Raw genomic sequence first — 18,275 nt, 5'->3', positions numbered from 1 at the left:
ACAGACAGATAGACTGATGGAGTGTAAACCTAAAGTCCCCTTCATCTTTGTAGGTAGAGGACTAATAAACTACCCAGTACAGGCGCGGATCCAGAGGGGGGGTTCCGGGGGTTGGAACCCCCCCCTTTTTTTTTGGACGATCAATGCATTTGAATGGGGACATGTAATTGGAACCCCCTTTGTCCTGGGTTAGGAACCCCCCCTTTTTAAAATGGCTGGATCCGCCCCTGCAGTAATGGGTCAAAGTGGACAATCTGATTTTAATAGATTGCAAGAACTATGAAAAGAGAGAGCATATCAATATAAATTATCTATTTCTTCCTAGATGCATTTCATTATTAATTAATTTTGTCTCATTTGCTCTGTTTTGTCAAACAAAGTGCTGGTTTTGTTTTTAAATGTATGCCAAAAAACAACATAACACTACACAAACTTATTAGTCTTTTTATTATCTCCTAAATCATTTGTCAAACAATAAATTGATACAAGTCAGAATTTTCCTTTTCTCGATGATGGCCCACTTATCTCTCAATCTTATTCCAATAACATTACTGACAGCCCTTTTCTCAAGCCCTACAAGAAATTTCAAGTTTTATCAGATATTGGTTTAGGCCAGCCCTCATCATCTACCAGGCTCTCTGGTGGGTCCTCTATAACCTGTGGCCCAGGACCAGGTTTGGTATGGATGACATATTTTACAGATCCATTCTGTTTACTTAATTTAAACTTCTGGATTTCATCCTGTAAAATAAAATGTTAAATTATATTCTGTTGTTTTAAATAACAAAAAATTATAATGCACCATATATTGCTCTAATGAAAACATTAGGAACAAGAATGTGTCCATAGTACATGGTTGCCCCACTCGCACTATAATTTTCCATGTTCAGTGGACCGTGAAATTGCGGTCAAAACTTTAATTTGGAATTAAAATTAGAACGATCATATCATAGGGCACATGTGTACTAAGTTTCAAGTAGTTGTGACTTTAACTTCATCAAAAACTACCTTGACCAAAAACTTTAACCTGAACTTTGCACTTTCATTTTCTATGTTCAGTTGACCATGAAATTGGGGTCAAAACTATAATTTGGCATTAAAATTAGAAAGATCATATCATGGGGAACATGTGTACTAAGTTTTTTCAAGTGAATTGGACTTCAACTTCATCAAAAACTACCTTGACCAAAAACTTTAACCTGAAGTGGGACGAACGAACACACGAACGAACAAACAGATGGACGAACGGAGGCACAGACCAGAAAACATAATGCCCCTCTACTATCGTAGGTGGGGCATAATAATCAAAGAGCTGATAGCTCTGAGGTGGAAGAAGGTGGATAAAAGGTAACATGAATTACCACAAAAGCAGCCCCACTAACCCAGGCTGCTTTGTTCCATTATCGTTATGATGTATTTTTTTTTCTTCAAACAAGAAAAGGTCATAAGTACATGGATTTCCCATCCGTACAATCATTTTCTATGTTCAGTGGACTGTGAAAATTAGGTAAAATCTTTAAATTAGCAGTAAAATCAAGAAGATCATATCATAAGGAACGCATGTGCACTAAGTTTCAAGTTGATTGGATTTCAACTTCATCAAAAAGTACCTCGACCATAAACTTTATAACCAGAAGCAGGACGAACGGACAGACCAGAAAACATAATGCCCATCAATGGAGTATAAAAATAGTAAGGATTGTTACATACCGGCCAACTTTTGAAATTCCCTAAGGGGTTTTTAGTGCACAACAACAATCTTAAGGTTACAATTTTAAGCGAAGTATTTTGCACAATCTGGATTGTCTAGAAAAAGTGTCATATTTGTATGATGAACTTACATGCCTTTTTCTTAAGTCTGTTTGCATGATTCTAGTTATTAAATCGGTAGAAGAGATGAAGCTAGCAGATCAGGGTTTATTTTCTTGCGTAAGAATATTAGATGCTTGTTGAAATTTCCAATTTTGAATTATGCACACAAAGATGGACCTTTAACAGGTTGGGAACAACACTCCAAATGAGGGGTAACCTTATTGGAAGAACATTACAACCCATCTTAAAAAATGAGCACATTTTTATTCATATTATTTGATGAAACTTTCCTCCAAGAACTAAGTATCTATTAAGTACTAAATGGTCAAAATATGTCAAAAGAATATTCTGTTGTTTCTAAACTTATATCTTCTTTATTAATTTGACCCCTCATTTAGAAAAAATGTTCCAAATTTAAGAATTTTCCCACTTTTGAGTTTAATAAAAATCTTTAAAATGTTCTTTCTTTTATTTCAACAGAAAAATGACCCCTTGTTTTAGGAACAGTCCCTTATTTAAGGGACACCACACATAATTGGGGGGGGGGGGGGTCCCAACCTGAATACAAAAATAAAATATGTTACAACCAGTATTATGTCAATAAATTAGTGAAAAAAAATACAATTTACTATCTTTATTATGTTTATGGTAGTACAGTAGACTCCAGACAATCGGATACCCAAAATGTCAGCTAAAAATATCCGATTACCCAATATATTCAATTAGACGATGAATGTATATTCAATGAATATTCTACAATAATAAGTAGATCTATTGCTTAATATGTGAAAGGGCTGGAGGATTGATGGAGTGATTTTCATCAGTTACATCAACACGATGTTTGCGAGAAAAATTATCAGCTGATTATGTAGCTAATGATTAAATTTGTTTCCACTTGCAGTTTTTAAATCCTATATTTATTAAAATCAATCAAATGTCCTGCAATATTTATGTAAATTATTATCTTCCATCCATAGTTTGTCTTTACTTGTTTAGTAAACAAATTATTTACATTTTCACACAGGTAAACTAATTTGGCTATAAATAGATCAAAGCATGTCTGAGTAGAATCTCTAATCTAAAATCGTAATTGTTATAATTTTATTTCTTTAAATAATCAAATTTATATTTATGAAAATAATCATGATTGATAAAATAGTATTGCATAAAGTTTACGCTTTCAGAGACTATTTATGTCTAGGTCATGGCTCTAGAGGCTTCTTCACATATAGTTAACAAACCAATATGGCCACCACACATGATCACCTTTGCACATGTGAAAAAAATATTTCTGACAAAAGTCAGATTTCTCTTGTCAAAAGGGATTTATATTTATATTGCAATAAATTATTCAGAAGGAGGTACATTCAGTTTCAATTATATTTCTTATTCTATGAGCATTTAGAGTTTAATCAAATTCTCCCAACAGTAATGTACTGCTCTTGTCAACTGAGTCTTGTATAATTTTATAAATAGATTCAAACCATTTGAAGTAAAAAGGCATCTAATTCACATGACAAGGAAAACAATGAATAAAGACACCAATTTAATAAGAAATAGATCCTTTTCATTTATTAAAAACAAAATCTTCTTGTCTGCAAGATTGCAAATTCGTAACTTCAAGGGCGAACTTGTAAACAGGGCGAGTTGTCCCGATACCAAATTCACGCATGCGTACTACAAATATCTACAGTAAAAACATCCGGTTACAAGTAAACAAATAATGTTCATGGATTTCATGTGGATGAAATGAAATCTATTAACTTACATAAATAAAAAGGTCATATTTACGATAGTGATTGTTTTTCAATCCTAATTTACAAATTAAATGATTCAGATGCTTAATCATGTGTAAAAATCGGTGTCAGGAATCTTAAGTTGTTATGAAATGATCTGAAATTGTAATACACAGAAACGAATGCGGCATACGGAGGCTCAATGAGTTAAAGTCGGTCCCATAGGTCTTCAGAAGACTTGACGTCTTCTTCCACCAAAAAACAATTCTTAAAATTATGTGTACAATTGTATTAATATATAATTCATATAAAACTTTGAAATGTTATTTTGTATATCATAATATGATTTGTAATGGAGAACCCCAAAAAATGGTTCTTGGTTGCAGGGATATATTGAAAGTCCCTTCCTAGCCTCCCACATACATTAGAATGAAATAGTACTAAATTTTCTGTGTAGTAATTTTGAGACAATGGTTCATTTTCAACAATTTTGTCCAATGTATAGCCTGTTTTTCTTCAACGAATGCTTTTTGGTTTCCCCTTGAATTTTTTTCCTTCTTTTTTGTATTTACATCCACTGCTTCATGTATAAATAGTTGCAATCCATACAAAATATGCAGGTAAGTTAGTGAAATATCAGTACACTAATTGATTTCTCAGTAGTGTATGACTGATCAAAAATCTGCTTACCGTGTGTAAAGTTTGTTCTGTGATAGGTAAACCCTGTACTGTGCTGTGTCCATTCTCAGGCAGGAAAAAGTGTTTCACCAGTGAATAAAATCTTGGTATTTCAGAATCTAACATAAACAAACAGGCATTAGGGCCAGCATCAAATGTGTATGATACCTACAAAATATGGCTATTATAAATAAACTAAGATTATCTGATAGGAATCCTACTACATCTTAAAACATAACGAACACTAAACAAGCTAACCTTCATTACAATCACAACACGATCTGGTTTATCTGTCTTTTAGACATTTATATATTTAAATAAGTTCCAGTCTGAAAAATAATTGTTTATTATGATATTTATTGAACAAGTGTTGAGTCTACACATACAGGTCAAATGAAGACTATGTATAGCTATTCACCAAACTGTCCATTTCTGCTCTAGTTCTAAATGCAATATGCTTAAATAGGAAAATAAAATTAATCTTTTTAATAAGACATTCAAGTGAAAATGTTTGGTGTATTTATAGCTATTTCCATAAACCCAAAATACTATAATTGTAAAACCAACCTTAACATCCTCATTGATACTATTATACTGGTGAACTAATCTTATAATCTGATGTGATGTGTCTGTCATGTACGAAATGGGAGGATAGGTATCTAAACACACTGCATGGAGCTGGTTACTCTCCTGAAAACATAAAAACAGAAAATAAATTGATTTAGAGAGTATGTAAATAGAAACATAGTATGGCATTGTTTTCTCCCATCCCACCAACCTCTAAATTACAAAGTCACAGAATCTGGGAGATTGGAGGCTGTGTGCAAATAACTTATTATTCTCCTTAAAGAACAATGCCATTTCACAAAGCAATTGGATGCCTAGGTTTTCAGTAGATTGTAAGGATAAGTTACTAAATACTAAACATTTTAGCAGTACTCATTTTCAGGTTCAAATTAGTGCTAATCTATCTCATTTTTAGAAGCACTAATTTTCAGGCTCATAGTAGTGCTAATAGATCTCATTTTTAGCAGCACTCATTTTCAGGCTCATATTAGTGCTAATGGATCTCATTTTTAGCAGCACTCATTTTCAGGCTCATATTAGTGCTAATCCATCTCATTTTCAGCAGCACTCATTTTCAGGCTCATATTAGTGCTAATCCATCTCATTTTTAGCAGCACTAATTTTCAGGCTCATATTAGTGCTAATCTATCTCGTTTTTAGCAGCATTCATTTTCAGGCTCATATTAGTGCTAATAGATCTCATTTTTAGTAGCACTCATTTTCAGGCTCATATAAGTGCTAATGGATCTCATTTTCAGCAGCACTCATGTTCAGGCTCATATTAGTGCTAATAGATCTCATTTTTAGCAGCACTCATGTTCAGGCTCATATTAGTGCTAATGGATCTCATTTTTAGCAACACTAATTTTCAGGCTCATATTAGTGCTAATCTATCTCGTTTTTAGCAGCATTCATTTTCAGGCTCATATTAGTGCTTATAGATCTCATTTTTAGTAGCACTCATTTTCAGGCTCATATAAGTGCTAATGGATCTCATTTTCAGCAGCACTCATGTTCAGGCTCATATTAGTGCTAATAGATCTCATTTTTAGCAGTACTCATTTTCAGGCTCATATTAGTGCTAATGGATCTCATTTTTAGCAACACTAATTTTCAGGCTCATATTAGTGCTAATCCATCTCATTTTTAGCAGCACTAATTTTCAGGCTCATATTAGTGCTAATCCATCTCATTTTTAGCAGCACTAATTTTCAGGCTCATATTAGTGCAAATCTATCTCGTTTTTAGCAGCATTCATTTTCAGGTTCATATTAGTGCTAATAGATCTCATTTTTAGTAGCACTCATTTTCAGGCTCATATAAGTGCTAATGGATCTCATTTTCAGCAGCACTCATGTTCAGGCTCATATTAGTGCTAATAGATCTCATTTTTAGCAGTACTCATTTTCAGGCTCATATTAGTGCTAATGGATCTCATTTTTAGCAACACTAATTTTCAGGCTCATATGAGTGCTAATAGATCTCATTTTTAGCAGCACTCATTTTCTGGCTCATATTAGTGCTAATCTATCTCATTTTTAGCAGCACTCATTTCAGGCTCAAATTAGTGCTAATAGATCTCATTTTTAGCAACACTAATTTTCAGGCTCATATTAGTGCTAATAGATCTCATTTTTAGCAACACTAATTTTCAGGCTCATATTAGTGCTAATGGATCTCATTTTTAGCAACACTAATTTTCAGGCTCATATGAGTGCTAATAGATCTCATATTTAGCAGCACTCATTTTCTGGCTCATATTAATGCTAATCTATCTCATTTTTAGCAGCACTCATTTCAGGCTCATATTAGTGCTAATAGATCTCATTTTTAGCAGCACTCATTTTCAGGCTCATATTAGTGCTAATAGATCTCATGTTTAGCAGCACTCATTTTCAGGCTCAAATTAGTGCTAATAGATCTTATTTTTAGCAACACTTTTTTTCAGGCTCATATTAGTGCTAATGGATCTCATTTTTAGCAGCACTCATAATCAGGCTAATTGCTCATATTAGTGCTAATGGATCTCATTTTTAGCAGCACTCATTTTCAGGCTCAAATTAGTGCTAATAGATCTTATTTTTAGCAACACTTATTTTCAGGCTCATATTAGTGCTAATGGATCTCATTTTTAGCAGCACTCATAATCAGGCTAATGGCTTAAATTAGTGCTAATATATCTCATTTTCAGGCTCATATTAGTGCTAATATATCTCATTTTTAGGCTCATATTAGTGCTATAAGATCTCATTTTTAGGCTCATATTAGTGCTATAAGATCTCATTTTTAGGTTCATATTAGTGCTATAAGATCTCATTTTTAGGTTCATATTAGTGCTATAAGATCTCATTTTTAGGTTCATATTAGTGCTATAAGATCTCATTTTTAGGCTCATATTAGTGCTATAAGATCACATTTTTAGGCTCATATTAGTGCTTATCAATCAAACTAACATTTGAAAAGTATTTAGGGTGATACAATCCAAAAGGCTGTAGAGACACAAACAAACACAATCACATGTTTTCTTCATATTTATTATTTAAGAAATAATTCATGGGGGCTTGAATATATCGTTATTTTACCACGGGTTGGCCCTTTATGACAAATATTTTACCCTGAGCGATAGCGAGGGGTAAAATATCGGCATAAAGGGACAACCCGTGGTAAAATTTAGATATATTCAAGCCCCCATGAATTATTTCGATTCTGATAAGACAAATATAGCAATTGTTTTGGTTCAAAGCGAACTAGATGGAGGCAAATATTTGCCGTTCCCATAAATTAACCCACTTTAAGATTGGCGGTAAAGAACGGAGCAAACAGATTTAGTGACATGCTCAAACTATTTACAATAATATATTTAGATAGATTTGGATGAATTTTAATGATAATTTACTTATATATCTTCTATGTATATAAAAAAGGGCTTATACCACATTTTAGTATTGTTTGTTTACGTTTCATTCTCTGTCTGGTGATGATTTTCGGTATCAGAAGCGTGTATTTTCCCGAAAAATGCTTAAACTATTACGTTATCATTCTATGACGTCGTGTACTCCATCCATAAACAATCATATGACGTGGGAGTACAATCAGAACAGCCCAACCAATATATTCATATTTTACCACGGGTGTGTACTCAAAGCGTTTGAAGGACGTCATGTTAGAATGATCCATAATATAGATACATTACTTACTGTAAAAGTACTTTTATTCATGGGGAACCAATTTTTGTGGTTTTTGTGGACCACTTTATCCACGAATTTAAGTGTCCAATGAAATATAACAATGTTTGTCCAAATCAAGACATGGAATGGAAAGATACCCATGTAGGTTTGACTACCTATATGATATAGAATACATTGAATATCAGCAAATCTGAGACTACTTCAATAGTAGTCTCAGGGCAAATGCACTATGAACAACAGGCAGTATTATACCCATTTAATCTTTAAAAACCTAAACTGTACAACTTTTGATCTTTAAATTCTCATAAAAAAAATATTTTTGATCGATGAAAGTCAGATTCCGGTGATGATTTGTTATGATAAAGTGTTCATTTTATATCCGCATAATTCTCGTACGGAAAATAATAATATCATGCTGGGCTTGCTTTTGATAAAGATTAATTAATTCAAAGTACATTTATAGCATTTGTTTATGTAACTGTTTTCTGTGACATGTTTATGGCCTAATTAACACCTTTGGTGGTCTTTAATCTGTTGATCACTCGATCTCTGGTTAATTAGTGTCATCACAACAATTTACACGGGTGCAACCATTTAAATGTTTACTTTGCAATTTCCTTCCCTCAAGACAATTTGTAATCTTTAATTCTAATGGCTTCAATTCTTGACTCTATTTTTTTTTTTGAAACTATAATCCACGAATTTAAAAACCCAAGAACATAAAACTTTTGCTCAAACCACGAAAATTGGTACGCACCAATTATAGTACTTTCACAGTAATAGAAAACTTCTGAACTTGTAAATATCAGTCACAACAATTATCCTAACTCACAACTAAATTTATTTCTTTATTTCTCAAATTAGAAGACAATTATTTTTACCTTCATTGTTATCTCAGCAAATGTTTTAAAATCTTTGTTCATTATAGCATCTGTCATTTGATCTTCCTTGGTTTGAAGACCAGACAGCCTCTGTTTGAGTAGCTCACTGGTTTCCACTGTGGTCTGCATCCCTGCTGTACTACTGGTATGTTTTGTCTGGTCACTTACCTGAAAATAAAAATTCATGGGAGTTAATCAAGGCAACTCCTTAAAACTTTTGCTTTATATTATGCAAACTTATCTCAGTGATTTACAATATATGAACAATGGTTTTCAACAATCAATAGGCTTAAACATACTCACACTCATTCTAAAAATATAGAAAATTAGAAATAGTGACATTTATAGTATACAATCTGTAAATATTGTTTTTTTGTTTTTTTTGCACATCAACAAATTCTTTATTGCACTAACTTGTTGTTAACAACTGCCCTTTATAGTACAACTATTCAATATAGGTTCAATCCTGTGTGACAATCGTCAAATAAACCAGGGGACTGATTTGAATAAAATGTGTAGTCTTCTTTGTTCAAAAATATATATTAGTATTATTACATTTATTTTGTGGATATCTGTTATCTCCTTTTATGTTTTTTTGTTTACAGAAGTTCAGTAAATTTACTTATATTTTTGTTTATAAACATCAGAAACTATCGATTCTTACCACTAAAATAAGCACAGAAAGTTCTGGCCAGTGAGTATGTGGTGCTATCTGTCTGGCTTTAGAATCAGAACCATCCTCATTTGTTCCTTTATCCCAGGTTACAAATCCTCCATAAATACTTCTACATGCACTGCCTGAACCTTGTCTGCAACAAATGATAAGCAAATCAATTTAATCTGAAAATATCAACTAAAGATTAAGTCTTATTTGTGGGGAACTGACTTTCAAGGATTTGTGGGTAACAGTTAAATTTATAAAGTGTTTTTTATGGTTTGTTTGGAGAACTTGTAAGGACCTTGATATGGCCTTAATCTGTTGAAACCTGCATTTTTTAATCTAATCTTTACACAAAATACATTTGGATGTAAGACGTGTACTGATTGATACTTTAGACATCCTCAAAGATACTTGATTTTTTTTACTAGTTGGTATTGACTTTCAGTAACAGTGAGTGCCCTCAGATCTATACCTTGTGTCTTTCTTGTCAGCGACTAATAAATTAATGGTTGTTACTTGCTCATATCTGTCATATTTGTTATAAATTATCTATACACATGGAAAAAAGTATTGCAACACCTTGATTTTTTAAAAATTGAAAAATCAGTCTCTTATTTTGGATGGAATATGATAAAATATTTGTAAAATAATATCGAAACGTAGTTAATGATAACATTGGCTTTAAAACGAACAAAAAATGTATGAAAAAAAAAGGTTTTATCGAACCAAAATTTTTATAACAAAATGAAGTGTTTTTTGTACAAAAAAATGCATTTTACAAGTTTTACTGTAGTCGAACTTTACAATGTCAGACATTTCAAAATTAATCTTTAGATGATTGTTCACATCATGGTTGGTCGATATACGCCAAATAATTAATACTTTGTGCGCAGCTTCCATTCAAACGGATAACCGCATCTTAATGTCTTCTGATTCCTGCCATAAGTCGACTCATTTGTTGCTAAGCTAGCAGCAACCATTCTTGACACAAGGTATTGTTTATTTCATGACCTGTTTGAACTGGGGTGTCCTTTCGTGCAATTTACGCCCATCAGTGTCCCATATACATGTATGCTCGATATGGTTCAAATTCGGGCTACGAAAGGGCCAAGGAAGATAAACCGAATTCCATTGGAACAATGGATCTTCCTCCACGACGTTAATTTCCAACTTTGGCGAGCTCTGCACAATATTGGATACGGGCATCTGTGTGTCTGTTCGTAGGCAAAGGCCCCCGAAATGGTATTATCGCACGATAACCAGTAGCGATGAGCCGATCTTGAACAGTTCTTGCTTAAAGGCTCCTGTATGGTCATTATTCACTTTTTAGGATTGTATTTTTTGCAATGGGTTTCCTTCTTACCAACCTTCATTATGCTTAATTTTCCCTAGCAGATGTTATAGGGGATCTTCTTGACCTCGGAAGGTCTTTAACATCGTTTCTTGCCTGGATTTTATTCTCAAAACGACTTATAGTGGAATGGAGATGACCAACAATACGTGCAATTATCACAGTGGCATACCTGCTTCCCTCATGCTGGATATCTGCCATCTTGCTGCAGTTATGAGTTGTGGATGACCAATTACAAGGTGTAAATAACATAAATTTATAAACTTGGTTTTTTTAAGTGTTGAAAACAATGAGGATTAAAACATCTGTTTTAGTGTTTACGAGTAGTCGCTGCATGTGCAGATAAGAACTGAAAGAGTTGATATTTATTGATTAAACTCAGGTGATATTTAAATAATGTTTAACTAGTTCTATTTCAAAAAATCATTTAATAAAAAAATAAAAAGTATTTTTTTAATTTGAATTTTAATTTGGTGTTGCAATACTTTTTTCCAGGTGTATATATTATGTTTCTATGTTCAGTAGACCATGGGTTCAAAACTCTTATTTAAAATTAGAAAGATCATATCATAGGGAACATGTTTTATTCTATTTCAAGATGACTGAACTTCAACTTCATTAAAATCTACTGTTTTTGGTAAAGGATGAATGAATGAACAAACACACTGACAGAAAAACGTAATGTCCCTAGGTGGGGCATGTAAATTTAAACTTCTGTATCAAATAAACAAGACTGGAACATAATGTGTTTTGCTCTAATCACTGGGTATCTCAAACAAACAACAAAATGTATTTTGATTCGTGACAGAATTACATGTAAAATCAATGGACTCATTTGAATAATTTACCTTGCAATGTCTGATAATTCTCCTTTTACATTGAGTAATTTTGCTAATGTATAAACTGAAATGAAAACAAACACACAATATAGTCATAATACATTGAACCATTTACCATGTTTACTATATTATATGTAATTCTTAAGTGTAGGTGTAATCAAGTTGATTTTGTTCTTTTTACCTATATTGATGCGAGTTCCCAAAACAACTGATTTTACATGTGAAAAAAAATAATTTTTAGGTTTCAGTCCACTCCTATGATGAGATAAAACAAGTGGTTTCCGTAAATACAACTACATATTGAAGTTGTAGCTTTTAATACTTTTGCAAGTAGTAGAATGCTTTCAAAGGGAGAATATTGTAAGGCAATAAGATAACTATCAGTTATTCAGATGAAGTGTGACAATTTGACAGATATATAGTTTTGCTTGTTTGCCAAAAGCATGGATTATAAAAGCACCCTGTGAAATTCTTAAATCTTTAAAGTTTAGACATTATTCTAATATGACTTATTTTTGTGACCAACATTGAAATTTTTTTTCTCAAATTGGGTGCTAAACTAAAAATTGATTTGAATTAGGGAATAAAATTATCCATCTTGTTCACAAACAGTTTGGAAACACTGGACCAAAGTTTTTATCAACATAAACTACATAAAAACATAAATTCTAGTCACAGGCCAATTTATCAAAAATTCATTCAAAATAGATTTTCCCCAATTTTGAGGCATATTTATAAAGATCTACTTACCTAAGCACCCATAACCTGCAGCAGAAGAAGCCAAGCCAGCAGCCGTAGGAAAATTATTCTCTGACACAATGTGCAGTTTCCAGTTTAATCTGGGATTTGTCTCTCCATCACTTTTCCTCTTTCTAGCTCTTCTTTTTACTGTAAGCACATAAGTCAATAAATTGCTGAGCAAGGAAATTATTAAGACTTACCCAACTTTTAAATTAAGGTGGTACCAAACACCTTGACTAAACATAATTTGACTTGTTTAATTTTCAGAAAAATTGTCAAAATATTTACTTTGCCCCTATAATAAAAATTTAAAAATTTAAAAAAAAAAAAAAAAAAAATGAACCACAAACTTTATGAAAAAAATCTCATTGGATATACAGCAGTTTGACCAACACTGATTGTGATAATTGAAAAGCTATATATTTCTTTAACAATATAACGTGATTAAAACAGAGTTATCTCCCTATAGTGTTATCCATAAATAATTAAGAATTATATACTTAATGAACATCTTAAATTCCCCAGGACTCTTATGAACATGTTGAAGTTAACAATTGCTTAACAGTCATTAGGGCAAAAAAACATAGCAATAACAGCTAATAAAGCAAATGTTAAGGAGAAAATGCTTGGGTCAGAGCTTAAAATGATAATAGGAATCCCAAATAAAAACATACTTTTTTCTGCCAAACATTAAAAAAAATAATACAAAGTCTTACCTGCACTGATGACTGCTTGTAATCTGCTGTTGTTTATGTCCTCTTCTCTAGAATAAAAAATATATATTCTTAAAATTTAATACAAGATTGCTACACAGTAGTAAAATGTCTGCACTGCTGTAATCATGTGAAGCTGGTCATACTTAACTGTCATTTGTCTACAACATATTCTGCTGGATTAATTGGACTTTGCCTATCATATGCCTATTACATGTATTACAGCATACTCAGACCTTTTGGGGGTATTACATGCTGAAAATGTCATATCCAAATGACACTTTAAAAGTATGGTCAACTACACATGATGTTCAATAATCCAACCATGTATGAAAGGTTTTGGCTTAATAATCTTTGTGAGGTATCAAAAATATCTCCAACAGAATAATAATAATGATGTGAACACATTTGTTTATCTGATATATATATCAGAAATACAATATCAGTTAACATGGTAAAGTGTGTGTTTCCAAAAGTAGACAAGTATCGTTAAAATATAACATAAAAACAAGCTATATGTAGACTGTTTAACATGATGTTTTCGATCATATAACTTTTGATATGAAGATAAGAAGATTATTGGGTGAGGTCTTTCTGAAGTTTTCCAGAGCTTTGCCTACTTTTAATACTACTTAACTAAGGTTCTGCAATGCTGCTATAAATTTCTGAAGATAAATAAATAAATTAAGCTTTATAAAATAACTCCTATAAAGACTTACACACCATTCAGCCAGATCTGATCTTTTGTAAAGTTTGGACAGGCAGCTATTGTAGTTTTAGTCCTCAGCTGAAAATAAAGTGTAAAATATACATGTAGAGTACAGTCAGATCTGATCTTTTGTAAAGTTTGGACTGGCAGCTATTGTTGTTTCAGTCCTCAACTGAAAATAAAGTGTAAAATATACATTTGTACATGTCGATTACTGTGGATTCATTTATTTTCGTGGGTACCAATTTTCATGGTTTGAGGAAAATTTGCATATTCGTGGATATTTAATTTCGTGGTTTTGGCAAAGTCTGCACACATTACTTTAGAAAATTTGTAATTCGTTGAATATCTAAATTCGTGGTTCTCCTGTACCCACAAAACCATGAACATGATGAAAATTAGTATCCAACGAATATAAATGAATTCACAGTATTTTTTTTACTATTCATGAAAATACTATTTTCAAAAAATCTTTCACAATTTTATAATTTATTTCCTGCCAAAAACCATATGAGTATTTTCAACAGATGTAAATTACCAACAGTTGATAGTGTTGTGTTATAAGTATTACATGCAAAAAATTTTTTTATTTCAAGCATTGACATTCATTTTTTTAATTTTTAAAATGTTAGATTTTCATATTCATGCATCATGTGCATAGAAACAGGAAAAGACTTTCTATGAAATGGAAATAGCATTATAATCATGATACAACATAGTAATAAGACTATGATTCTGGTTCATTTTCCGATACCAATATTTTTGGGGATTAAAAATAAATAGCATTTTCAGGGATATCATATGGATATCATGGTTTTGCCTGCAGTCTGTATACAAATCCTATAAAAAAAAACTTTGTTTAATATTAAATAAGTTGTTTTTCTATATTACCCATGATATCAATGAATATAGGCAACCCACCAAATCATTATTGAAAAATAATTTGACATAAAAAGAAATTGTCAAGAGGAACACAGCCTGCATTCATGTTAGAAAATGACCCATATTTTCATGACAAATATTCTGATAAACGGTCATGCAGGTTTGATATGAAAAAATACAACTAACTGAGCGAAAGCTGTTGATGTGGAAGATGCTAGATTTGTTCATTTATTAGGTTTATATATTCAACCAATAAGTTAAGGATACAGGTCTATTTGGACAGAAGCTTATAAGAGGGTTTAAAGGGTTATTTTCATGCAACTTTTTTGCCATTTTTATTTCACGTGCAGCTGTGAAAAAGGTTCGTTGTTCACTGTGTTTCATGAAATCAGTAAAAAGATCAACCTGCAACCATTTTTCAATTGTTCGTTCATCGTGAAATGGCTATTTTGTTGGTCTCATTGGGGTCTAAGTGTGACGTGGGATTGCTGATTTTTTTTGTAAGCGTGACACGTGAAAGTCAAATTATTGTGCCGTGAAAACGGGAAATGAAGTCTGGCGGGACACTGGAAATTACAAAAAAATGAGAATTCCTTACGTACATAGTGTAAGCGGGATACGGGAATCTGACACAACAATAAGCGGGATCCAGGATCAGAACCCCCCCCCCCCAATGAGACTCCCAATTTTATTTTGTGTTCTTCTGTGCACATACCCCCCTTTACACCCCTCTTATAACTATGCCAAATAAATAAACATTAGCTGCATATTCACCATGTTCACAATACCTCATTCTGATGAAGTGTCACACTAACTGAAGAGTTCAATGGCAGTATCAATTTCTCATTTCTCTTTCCCCCTGAAATTTAGAAAAAAAAATTATTCATTATACATTTTAAATTATAGGTCATTTTTAAATTATAATTCATTTCCTATTCATTTATTATGATGATCATTTATGAGGTTTTATAATGATAATTAAGGGATTAGTGACCCATCTGATTGGCGATAGGCGGATTACTTGTCATCACAACTTTTAACACCTTTTTGACGAAATTGATATGAAATATTTTCGTCATTTCTAAAACCTTTTCGTAAAATACGAAAGTGACGAGCGCTAGCAAAATCACTGCCTATTGCCTATATTGTAATGTTTTAAAAACAGGCGACCATGTCTAATGATGTCACATGAAAAGAACACAATTTTCCACAAATCTTTGAAAAGGAATGATATTTTTTTAGATATCGTCTACAAATCATTAGAGAATTAGATTTTACTACTATCATGACTATATCATGTGTATAACAATACCTCTCAACTCTCAACAGTAAAATTTTACATATATTCAAAACGCATGACAAGACTCAAAATTTAACTGTCTGGAGTGGAGAAATACTGTAACACACTTGATGCAGTTGTGGAATCTATATATCATGTATATAAATATAAGAAGATGCTGGTTTTTTTAAAGCAATTCTCTATTCCTGATTTTTTCATAAGCTGTATATATTGTTAACATAATTATAACACGTCTAGTGTGTTTATGAAGTTATACATACATGTATGAAACACAAGTGTGCACAAACTGAAATGTATCACCTGCTTTTATAACTGTGTTTGATATTTTGTTGGTACATGTAGTCATACATTTTTACTACAAATATCACATAAACTTAAGTCTTCACATTATCATAATCCATGAAATGAGTCAAGGTCAGATAAACCATTTACCAATACAGACAGACATGTAGTTATTGTACACTTTAAATCTTTTCATATATACTAAATATAGTTTACATATTACATATAGTCATGATACATGTAGTAAACAAGAAAAAGACCAGTGAAACCATGAAATTGTAATATTGAACAAAGAACATGAAGAACAATGAAAAAGAGGTATAACTGAATAATCATGTTTTTATTTCAATTTGAATTATTAATGTATTTTACATTTGCATGATTAAATTGATTGATTGGTGGTTACTTAACGTCCAGTGGCAAATATTTCATGCATGTTTTACATGGTTAACATGGTTTAAGGACATGAACTAATTAACAATTAATAAAATAGGTAGGCCCTGTCACAGCCTCACAGGTGCTTGAGGATAGGATCCTGTATGAGCCCCATATAGTACCTCCCCCTTATTATCATAAATCTCAGATTTTTCGATACATATATCACTTATGTGTACCATATATATACTAATATATCATATTTTTACTATAAATATGCATGTTTACTATCAACGTGAATCTCAACTATAGCGCTCCTGTCCTCAAGCATCTGTGGGCCCTGCTGCAACAGACCTACATACGAGGGGGAGGACAGGGGTAAGGAAGACAGGGAGAAAGGGGTAAGGAAGACAGGGAGAAAGGGGTAGGAGAAAGGAGAAAGGGGGTAGGAGAAAGGAGAGGAAGGCTGGGAGAAAGGAGAAAATGTTTGAGAAAAAAATTAAATATGAAAAAAATTAAATATGAAAAAATCTTTTTTCCGGTAAATTAAAAAAAATAAAATAAGGAGATGAGGGGTAGCAGAAAGGAGAAGAGGGTGGGAGAAGGGAGAAGGGTACCCCCCTGTCCTCCCCCTCACATACCCCTAAAGGATCTGAATTTTCAAGGTAAATGGCTACTTATTCGACCTTTACTGCTTTTGAATAGTAGCACCTGGCCCTTTACATTTACATTAAAACTGCCATTGATACTGTAGTTCCTTACAATATTTAATAACAGCAATATTTACAGGTCCTGTGCAGGTGTCACACTGCATTTCCTGGCTTGTGTAAGATGAAGGAAAACTGCTGAAAGCTTCCGAAAGTAAATATTATTGACCGTGGCCTGTATTTCATATTTTTTTTTTTTTTCAATCATATGGTTTTTCGAGATAACTAATTGCAGATAACCACAAAATTTTCTTTTTTTACGAATTGGTCTTCTCTTGCAGCTGTTTCTGTTTTATTTAATTAATGTCCGTCGTTGTATGTATGTACTGGTAAATGCCTCCGATATCCGAAGAACCCCTCGAAAGCTGCGAGGGTACAGTGGCATCCATGTACACTCCCTAACGGGATTAATGGAGATGTGTCACTAACGTATATTTATACGACAATTATTTTTACAAGGACAACCAATCCCCACCCAATTCAACACAAAGGGAGTGCTAGGACACCGGGAAGTCTGTTATTGTGGTGGAGGAAGCCGAAGTACTCGGAGAGAACCACCGGGCCACTCGGTGGAAACAGACAAACCAGAGAGATATCAGAAGATTGATCTCCAGGTCAAAGTAGGGACACTTTGACCAACCGAGGCCCCCAACGTACCCATTCTAGTTTAAACTCCGGTCTGGGTACCAGAGATGTGTGTGAGAGGGTGAAAATTACCCTTCTAATGTACTGAGATTTTTAGCACCCCGAGTGAGAATCGAACTCGGGACCTTCAGCACTGTAGCCATCGGTCTTAACCACTAGACCACGAACCGTTGTCTTTCTATTTAAATTTTCTTTTATGAAATATTAG

At 32.8% G+C, this 18,275-nt stretch overlaps 1 protein-coding gene across 3 annotated transcripts; it reads right to left on the bottom strand.

The window, feature by feature from the left end:
- Nucleotides 1–428: 428 nt before the first annotated feature.
- LOC139523041 (diphosphomevalonate decarboxylase-like) lies at nucleotides 429–17,597 on the bottom strand. Of its 3 annotated transcripts, none has more exons than XM_071316788.1 (11): nucleotides 17,478–17,597; nucleotides 15,547–15,617; nucleotides 13,887–13,954; nucleotides 13,171–13,217; nucleotides 12,464–12,601; nucleotides 11,723–11,777; nucleotides 9,527–9,671; nucleotides 8,863–9,030; nucleotides 4,794–4,916; nucleotides 4,239–4,394; nucleotides 429–741 (listed from the first exon to the last, which is right to left on the bottom strand). In XM_071316788.1, the coding sequence occupies exons 1-11, from the start codon at nucleotides 17,527–17,529 to the stop codon at nucleotides 586–588; spliced, it is 1,179 nt and encodes a 392-aa protein (XP_071172889.1). In that variant the 5' UTR covers nucleotides 17,530–17,597; the 3' UTR covers nucleotides 429–585. The 3 variants fall into 3 exon arrangements, with proteins under 3 accessions (XP_071172889.1, XP_071172891.1, XP_071172890.1); XM_071316790.1 differs by having other exon boundaries at nucleotides 15,533–15,617; nucleotides 17,439–17,548; XM_071316789.1 differs by having other exon boundaries at nucleotides 15,533–15,617; nucleotides 17,478–17,548.
- Nucleotides 17,598–18,275: the final 678 nt, after the last annotated feature.

Source organism: Mytilus edulis, chromosome 5 (assembly GCF_963676685.1).
Source record: "Mytilus edulis chromosome 5, xbMytEdul2.2, whole genome shotgun sequence".
Taxonomy (NCBI): Eukaryota; Metazoa; Mollusca; class Bivalvia; order Mytilida; family Mytilidae; genus Mytilus; species Mytilus edulis.
Note: the sequence above shows the minus strand (reverse complement) of the source record. Positions and strands in the feature narration are given on the sequence as shown.